The sequence below is a fragment of the Colobus angolensis genome, unplaced genomic scaffold (assembly GCF_000951035.1).
Source record: "Colobus angolensis palliatus isolate OR3802 unplaced genomic scaffold, Cang.pa_1.0 Scaffold91, whole genome shotgun sequence".
NCBI lineage: Eukaryota > Metazoa > Chordata > Mammalia > Primates > Cercopithecidae > Colobus > Colobus angolensis.
The window spans coordinates 4,044,643-4,053,625 of NW_012123043.1; the positions used below are offsets into that span (position 1 = coordinate 4,044,643).

The 8,983-nt window shown below is 56.1% G+C and overlaps 1 protein-coding gene across 2 annotated transcripts in view; it reads right to left on the minus strand.

The window, feature by feature from the left end:
- Window positions 1–8,983, minus strand: part of LAD1 (ladinin 1) — a 31,607-nt gene that overhangs the window by 10,564 nt on the left and 12,060 nt on the right. The window contains exons 3-10 of one of the 2 annotated variants that reach the window (XM_011931728.1): window positions 7,572–8,412; window positions 6,938–7,042; window positions 6,024–6,067; window positions 4,539–4,611; window positions 4,298–4,435; window positions 3,874–3,960; window positions 3,514–3,588; window positions 2,473–3,155 (exon numbers count right to left, since the gene is read on the minus strand). In XM_011931728.1, coding sequence (XP_011787118.1) covers window positions 3,150–3,155; window positions 3,514–3,588; window positions 3,874–3,960; window positions 4,298–4,435; window positions 4,539–4,611; window positions 6,024–6,067; window positions 6,938–7,042; window positions 7,572–8,412 — 1,369 coding nt within the window. In that variant the 3' untranslated portion in view covers window positions 2,473–3,149. Of the gene's footprint in view, window positions 1–2,472; window positions 3,156–3,513; window positions 3,589–3,873; window positions 3,961–4,297; window positions 4,436–4,538; window positions 4,612–6,023; window positions 6,068–6,937; window positions 7,043–7,571; window positions 8,413–8,983 lie in introns of those variants that run through there. The other variant, XM_011931727.1, reaches the window with a different exon arrangement.

Below are 8,983 nucleotides of genomic sequence, written 5' to 3' on the forward strand. Positions count from 1 at the left end.
CTCTGTGGGCGAAGAAAGCAATCTCGCTATTCTCTGCTCTCTTCTCCCATCACCCAGTCATGTGTCCCGCCTTCCCAGTCCTCAAACTCTTCTCTCAAACCCTCTATCTTGGGAGTTACTATGCTGCCTCTACCACTAATGTCCTTGAAAAGGTCCTCTGCACAGGGGACTTGCATTTGCTCCATACCCATGCTGCTGTTAGACTCTTCTCCCATCACTCAGCTGACTCCGTCCCCTCCATAGTTCCCTGTGGCCTCTGAGTCCAGTGGCCTTGATTGCCCAGCTCCAGGCTTATCCCCTGCCACGTGGGTCTCCACACTGCCAGCAGATCTGCGGCAGGGCAAGCTGAAGCCAACCGCCTGCTGGCCAGCATCATGGGGCTGAGGAGGACCACAGGGAAGCAGGGAGACTTTGTAGAGAGACAGGCAGATGGAGGGGAGAGATTCCCGAGGGATAGTGAGGAAGGAGCCAGGCCGTCCAGAAGAAAGTAGGGGGAGCCCCATCATCTCTCTCTCCCAGTCTAGCCCATGAAGCAGGGCCCAGTCTTCCCTCGGGTCCTGGCCTTTAATAATGTAGAATTTGGAATTACTTTTCCCAAACCCTTTTTTAACTTGAGGGTGGGTTACTGTTCCTTATAAGCCCAATAAACTTTCAAACAGGCCACAGTTTATTTGCATGGATGCCTAGAAGAGGGGTCTGGGCACCTAGATCACTACAGAGCCCCATGGGAAAAGCCCAGTAGATCCTTAGTGTCTTAGGCCACACCTGTACGGCTTCGAATTGTTCTAAGGCAGGAGCTTGGTTCAGAGCGCAGAGCGCTGTGAGACAGCTACTCAGACGAGGAAATCCAGCCCCCATGCAGCAGCCACTCCTGGGCATGGCAGGGTTACTCTCAGCCCATTTTTTTTATATCCCTGTCCTTGCAAAGGGATGTAAAGTGAAAACAAAGCCCGAGTGGAAAGGGAAGCTTATGCTGAAATAGTGCATGTAAATTTGAGGACCCACAACAGGACGGGCCACTTGTGGGGTCACAGGGCCCCTATGGCAAGAGAGCAGGAGGGTGCAGCCAGGAGTGGTGAGTGGGAGCCCTGTTCTGTCTCCAGAGGGTGCCCAATGTCACCCGTCCAGAGGCCTCCCCACCTGCCTGGACATCCAGTCGCTACCACTCATCTATCCCCAGCTGAGGTCATCTTGGGCACACGCTGGTCTCCTTGTTTACTGGCTGCGTCCCCAATAGGAACAAGGGCAGGGCCCTCCCATATTGGATTCACAGGGGAGGGGGCTGTGCTGTGGCACCCCCTGACGTTTCCCCTAGCAGCCAGCCCTCACTGGGCACTCCAGGGGAAGGGGGTGCAGGCATGAAGGGCCCTGCTGAGGCTGCAGCTGCAGGAACAGACCCCTCAGTGTCCTCCTAGGCTCTTACTCCAGGGTGGGGCCTTGCCTGGGGAAGGCTTCCAGGAGGCTCTCCTGACTCTGGGTGGGGACAGTTTTGTTTACTGGAAAAGTTCACCTATCATGGCATGAACATGTGAAAGTCCTCTGAGGTCATCTGCTTGAGATTCAGAGAAGGGAAATGGCTCAGGGTCACACCTGAGGTCTGGGCAGAGCCAGAGCCGTTTAGATGTCCCGAGGCTCCAGGCAGGACTCACTCCATTCCTCGGCCCTGCCCACCCTTGTCCTCCAACTCTTAGATGTGAAGTTGGAACACTCACAAAGCCCCAGCACTAGCAGTGGGTGGAGGGTGCTCGGGACAGGGCCCCCAGGTCCCTATATCCCTTACTCAGGCACAGGAGACTCACTGGCCAGAGGTGGGCTAGCCTGGGGCACTGGGACCTCTGCACAGATGGCACTTTGAGGGCCTGTCCCCTGGGGCAGATCTGCAGAGCCCTCACCCAGAGTCACAGAGCAGGGGTAGGGCTGATACCCCACACACCTGGGGAACTGGACTGATGATACCCTTAGGAGCCGTGTTAAGGGTCGTGTTCCAAAAAGACCTGGAGCTTCCCCAGGCATGCAAAGGGGGAGTGGGCAGGCGGCTCTGCACCTGGCCGCATCCCCAGCTGATTCTGGGTAAAACTAGAGCAGTCAATCAAGACAGAGAGTTCTAATGATTTAAATTTTTGAAAAGTTGTAAACCACAGCTTTAAGGGGTTAACAGGGGACCAGGCTGATGTTCCTAACTTGGTTGGTTCTAGATTCTCTGTTGGTTCCTCCACCAAGCTCATAGGGGCCATGATGTCTGAGCATGGGGGTGGGGGCTGGAGGGGGCTTGTGGGGGAGGAGGGTAGGCCTGGCCCTGTATGTGGCAGTTCCCCAGTCACCAAGCTAGGACTGCTGAGTGGCAAGCCACCACCTTAATGTGAGAAGAGGGGAGATGAGGAAAATGATGATCCTCCTCACACACTTCAGATGACCTCTGCTAGAAAGCAAGGCCTCTAGAGAGGAATTCGCTTTTCAGGTCTCATCAGTCACTTACACCTGAGAGTGAATGAGTTTATCAGATCCTTCCTGAGAATAGGATTTTCAGAGAAAGGGGAAGTGGTTGCACATAAAAAGGCACTTAGTTCCTGGCCAGGGCAGCAGGCCAGGGAAGGGAGGGGAGAACCAAGCAGGGAGATGGGCCATGGGGAAGACGCATGGCAGCTCCTTCCCCATCTGGCCAGAGTGGGCCTCGGTGGCTGGGAGCAGGCCCCAGGGACAAAGAAGGGTGGGTCCAGGCCTCAGTGAAGGGGACATCACAGACACAGAGGCACTTGCTGGGAGCAGATGAAACAGGTGACTCCGGAGTTCTTGAGGGATGCCATGCCCTGACCCTGGATGTGAGCAGGAAGGAGCAGAGGTCTCTGGGTAGGACGTAGGCCCCATAGCACTGATGTGCGCCTGTGCTGTGCCCTGGGCAGAGGCTGGGTCCCAGCATCTGTTGCGCCTGCCGCGGGGTGAGAAGTTCCCAGCCCCAAGAGGCTGGGCTGGGAAGGAACTGGCTGAGTCTTGCAAATATTCCTGACCCCAGGGGCCCTGGCCAAACAGATCCAGAGGCAAAAAGGGAACAGAGGCAATGAGAGGAAGGGGTGCTGCTGTGAGAGGCAGGGGCCTGGCATGAGGGAGGCCCCTTGAGATGAAGACTTGCAGGTCTGTCTTGGCAGGGCTCGTCACACCTGTGGGGCAAAGAGCTGTTAGCACAAGGCAATGGGGTGCTCAGGGATGGAAGGGGAAGGGGGCCACTGGATAAGAAGGCATCTCTTTGCCCAAGCCCCACACCCACAATGAGTCAGAGCCCTGCAATCTGCTAGCTGAAGGGACAGAGGCTCTGAGAGCTGCAGGCAGCAAAACCAGCTGAGGGCTCAACCTTGTTCTCACGGTGGGCTCAGACCAATCTGCATGAGCAGGGATGGGGGCGTTCTGGGTAGACTGTGCGATCGCAGGCCAATTAATGTGTGCACACGGGAGCGATGGGGTCTCCCACAGTGCACTGTGGCCCTCTGCTGTAGGGCCAGGCCCCTCCCCACCATTCACCTCAGCGTCCAGCGAGGAGTCAGATTTCTGTCCCCACTGAGTCCTCTTGGTAGCAGATGACGCTTTCTGTGCCTCCTGATTGAGGGTATCAGGGTGGAGACCAGGGACTAAGACCAGGCTCCAAAGGGCTTGGGATCCCCCAGGCCCAGCTCCCAGCCCAGGATGTCCTTTCTCTTCCCATAAGAGAAAAGGAACCCAGACCCACCCCTCCTCTCTGCCAGAGTCTGACCCACATACCCATCCATCCCCCACTGTTTCCACTCCTGAAATGACTCCTCATCTCCCACTGTCCCTCTTCTGTCCCCAATCATCCCACCGCAATGGCCCCACAGTAAGAGCCAGCAGAGAGGGCCAGGGTACCTGGGGGTCCTGATCTCCAGACTCTTGGGTCCTGCTGATCCACAGGTTGAGTCTTGATGTCACAACCCCTGAGAGCCTCAAGTTCTCCTAAAAAGAGAACCTTCCATCTCAGGGTTTGGGGCCCTTGGCAGCAGCGAGGCATGTTCAGAGGCCCTGAAATGGGATAGGACTCTCCCTCACTCCCATATGCATCTAGCATGTGCCACATATACCTGGGACAGCCCCCTCCCCTTCTCCCAGGGAGCTGTGTGCCCAGCTAAGGAGATGGGCTCAGGAACGTGAATGGGAACTCAAGTGAAGGTTCTGCCAACATTAAGTGACACATGAAAACATAGTTTTCTAGCACTGCCACAGCCAAGATTTGGGTTTTGGAGATGTCAGGGCTAATCACCCTAAGGACCCTGGTGGGGCCTGAGCCCCTCACCTTCCGGCTGGAGGCTGGTTCTGCTCGGCTCTGGCCCACCAGTTCCTTCTCAAAGAGGTGACGCTTGCTGGCTACACCCACAGGAGCCACGAATAACTCAGTGCGAGGGGAACCCGGAGACTTGACAGATTCTGATCTCTGGGAACCAAGAACACCAACAGTTGACCCATGCCGAGGAGGGGCAAGGGCGATGCCCACCACTCATCCTGCCCTCCACCCCTCGGGAGAAGCCCCCACCCACCCGTATGGCTGTGTGGTATCTCTCCAGCTTCTCTCCCAACTTCACTGTGTTGGCTGGGAGCTTCATACTGGCACTGCAGGATGGAAGATGGAACAGGAGAGCCAAGTGAGACACCCAGGGAGACCAGGCCTGTCCCCATAGCCTGAGAAGCAGCCCCATCACACTTTCTCTTTGTGGCCAAGAGAAACGTGGCCCTCCATCACACAGCAGGCTGTGCTGACTCGGCCGAGGGGAGGAACTTACAGACTCCAGGGATTTCCCTCCACTCCCGAGAAACGTCCCATTCAACAGGACATCCCCAAAATGTTCCTCCTTCCCTTCTCCTCCATACCTTGTCATTTCCACTGCAAAACACCTCCCGAAGCAGGCCCTTCCTTTCCATCTTCCCCATCACAGCAATTGCCACCTACCTGCTCTCCCGGCCTGCCATCATGAGCTCTCCACATGGCTGCTCCTACCTCAAATCTAATCCTGTCCTTCCAGCTCGGACCCCGCAGGTCTTGGCACAGCACATAAGGCTCTAGTGATCTGGGCCCTCCCCTTCCCTCCCCCACAGTATGCCTGTGTGCTGGCCAGCTGGACACCATGCTCTTCACTCTGCCTTTTCACAGGCTGTTCCCACTATTTAAAACGCTATTCCTCCAGTTTTATATGTGCAAACTTCCTACTAGTTCATGGAAAATCGATTGCTCCATGACACCTTCCCCAGCTCTCACAGGCTGAGCAGGTGCAGCTACTCCTGAGCTCCTAGCCCTGGGTTCATATTCCTGTGTCCCTGTCCCTCCTTGGTTGGTCAGTATGTAATGGTCTTATGTTTGAGAGAACTGCTATAGGTTCGCTGGGAGGGTGTGAGTTGCTTGAGGACAGCAGCTGTGTCATTTGTCTTTGCATTCCTCCTCCTCTGCCCCAAGCCTAGCCTAGTGTAGTAGGCTCCAGTAAATGTTCATGGGGCAGATGAATACAGCATGAGTGGATGACATTCCTAACACATAAGCACATCTGCTTCTCAGATCCTATTTCAGTTTTGCTTTTTTATTTCAAAGCATAGTCCTCAGTCTACTTGCATCAACACCACTGAGCCCAGGAATCCTTGTTAAACCTGCAGACCCACAGCCCCCCAACCAGGCCTGCTGGAGCAGGGGCTTCCCCTTCCTTACACTGTCCGTGGTCTCCCTCCCAGAAAGCCCCCTTTCCCTCTCCTAACCTCAAGGCTAAACCCTTAATCCCCTTTTGGGGCCCCACCCAAACCCTGCCTCCTCCGAGCAGCTCTCCCTGATCCCTCCCCCTCCTTGTTCCATCTCATCCCGACTGAGTCCATCCTGTTAATCCCATCCCCCTGCCAGATCTGGAGCCCTGGGCAAGGACTGCACCTTCCTCTCATGTACTCTACCGCACAGCCTGGCACAAGGAGGGCAGGTGTAGGTACTCAGAAAATAGCCTGAATATGGCCAAATAGGAAAGAACCAGAGCCTCCAGGCCGCCCACCTGCGAGTTAGGGTTATTTCTGAGTTGTCTTTCTTGGGGTTCATCTGAAATGAGAAGGAAAAGCATTGGTGTATGGGAGTCCCCAGGAAATTGGTGGCCCCCTCGAGTGAGGAGCCCTGCTCTCCAGACATGTCCTCCTCCTCTTCAGACCTCCCACCCCTTCTACCAGGGGTCAGCCCCCACCAAAGAAATATGTGGACAAGCCTTCATTAAAGACCATTGTTTGTATCTGGAAGACACAGGTTCCCACCCACTAATATGGGTCAGAACTCTTTCTTCAGGCTTCCTTCTCAGGACACCTGTAACCACCTATTTCCTATCTGCCTCCCACTGCCCATGAGCTCTGTGGGGGCACCAGTCACTATCAGGCCACCTCTCCAGGGCCTGGCACACATTAGAGGCGTGATACAAAATGATTGAGTTGAATGACCCAGTGAACAAAAGAAGTAAGAATAAACACCAGGGCAAAGCAAGATGAGATTTCCCCAATCCACATGGTTTGTACTATTGGGACACTGGCAGAGCAGGGAGCACCAGGAGACCCTTGCTGCTGCTCTCTGTTCCTCCCCTCCGCTCCTAGACAAGTCTCCTAGGTGAGGCCAGGAACTGATGAAGGCAGGTGTGGACCTCCCTGCAGCCCAGGACCTGCCCTGCCTGTCCGGTCTTCATGCAGCCCTGGCCTTGCCCACTAGGTGGGGCTACTCATGCTTATTGGCAGCTACCTCCCAGGTCACTAACCTGCTCTTCTCTGCTGAATACAGCCTTGTCTCTTCAGGGCCACCCATGGGAATCCAAAGCCCCTCTCTATCCAGAGGACCTTCCTACCTAACCTATGGCTCCTATGTTGTAATGGATGCAGGCTTCCTCCGCTTGCCCTCCACAGGCTCGCAGACCAAGGTGCCCAGCATTCTCACCCGAAAGGAGATGGTCCTGGGGCTGGAGCGTTTGAGGGAGCTGCTGTAGGTTCGCTGTGTGGGTGAGGACATATCTGCCTCTTCCTCCTTGCTGGGGATTTTCACCTGGATGGAGCAGGGGGAGGGTCACACAAGAGGTCTAGGGCCCACCAGGCCAGGGCAGCCATAGACCCCATGGCTCACCCCAGGAGCTACAGGAAGAGGGGAGAGTGGGACAGCCCTGTGCCTTCTCTCCTGCCTCCTTCATCTGCGGTGGGAGTAGCTCACGGACAAAGTCCCTTGGGGCGAGGGCACCAAGCAGAGCTTTCTAAGGGAGCTTCTAGAAGGATCTGAGGCTTCCCATTAGTCTGCCAGGGTCCTGGAGCCCAGGCCCTGGATGAGGATATGCTGGAGGGCACCAGGTGCTCCCTGCCCCGTAGCTGGTGCCCCTTTAAGCTCCAGCAGCCTGCCCCATCTCAGCCTCCCTGCTCTGACCGTGGCTGGAAACAGGCAGGGAGAGAAGAGACTTCCAAGGCCGGCCTGCAGGTGGGAGGATGGAGGGAGCCAGGGAACCAGGGACTACCTGGGTGGGACTGGCCGGCAGGGCCAGCCAGGTGGCAGAGTAGAAGGGTGGGAGGGACGGGACACTGCCAACCTGGAGTGTGACGGGTGGAAGGCGGGAGGCCACAGTTGGAGGGTCTGAAGCGCCCTGCTCTGTCAAGGAGGGCAGGTTCTTCCCAGGGAGGGCCCTTCCTCTTTGCTCCTTGGTGGTGGCTGGGCTTCCTCCAGAGGCTGGCAGCTCCTGTGCCAGGGGCTGCTGTGAGGCTGTGGCCCTCTTTGGGGCCGGCTTGGCATCTGCAGTTGGGCTCTTCTCTGAGGCCAGTGCCTTCTCGAAGATGGATGCTTTCTCAGACACCAGCCTCCTTCCTGAGCCCGGTGCCATCCCTGAGGCTGGCGACTTCTCAGAGACACTGGTTTTTTCTAGAACAGACTTCTTCTCTGAGCTGTTTCTTTTCTCTGACACTATCTTCTCTGATGGGGATGTCTTCTCTGAGGCCAGCACCTTCTCGGAGATGGAGGTTTTCTCGGAGACCAGACTCTTTTCAGGCGCTGTCTTCTCTGGCATGGATGATTTCTCCAAGACTGGGGACTTCTCTGGAACCCCTTTCTTCCTCCCTCCTGGCTCCCTGCCCATCAAGCTCTCCTCCTCCAGAGCCCAAGGGCCCCGCTGTTCCCGACTCAGTCTCCGGCGAGGTGGGATTTCCAGTTCCTTCTTGGGGACTAGGGGTTGCTGTGTGGCCTGCCCAGGGCTCAAGCTGTCCCTCCCCTCCTCTGCCTCCAGCCTCTCCCGGATGGGGGCCTGTGCAGCCTCCACCACCTGCCGCCTCTGCCTCCGCTCCTGCCGTGTCCTGAGGATGCTCTGGATGTCCTCACCCTCATCTTTGGAGGCTGGGGGCAGTGGCTTGGGCACCTCTGCTTCTTCCACGCTCGGTAGTCTGAGTCAGAAGATGGGAGACAGAATCAGAGGATAGAGGTGGAAGAGACCCTAAGTATACCTAACCCAATGGAGATGCTGCCAGGGCTACCAAGGAGGAGGTGAGGAAGTCAGGCCCTGGCCTCCCCGGTTCACCACCACCTTTATCCACTCGATATATTGCACTTCCAAGGTATCATCTGAACAAAGCACTCTATGCTTTTTAAAAAGTTTATAAATTCCTATGAAGTCCAATGACTCCATGTTCAGACGTAGTCAACAGACCCTGAATAACTACTTTAATATGGGCCAGAGCCTGTGCGGGGCATTAGGGATCAAAAGGAATAAGCACAGTCACTGCCCCTTAGATCTTAGATCAAGACTAAAGATGTCCACGGATTTGTTCAAGGTCACACAGCTAATTGGTGGGGGAGCTGTGAGCAGAACCTAAGGCTTCTGATGCACCATTCCACACTCCTGTCAGTCTTGTGGGTGCAGCTGAGACTAGGTGACAGCCACAGGTACTTGTGCAGCCCAGCTCTGGACATCCTCCAGAGTCTGGGGCCAGGCAAGGCTAGGGGTGGGGGGAGGAG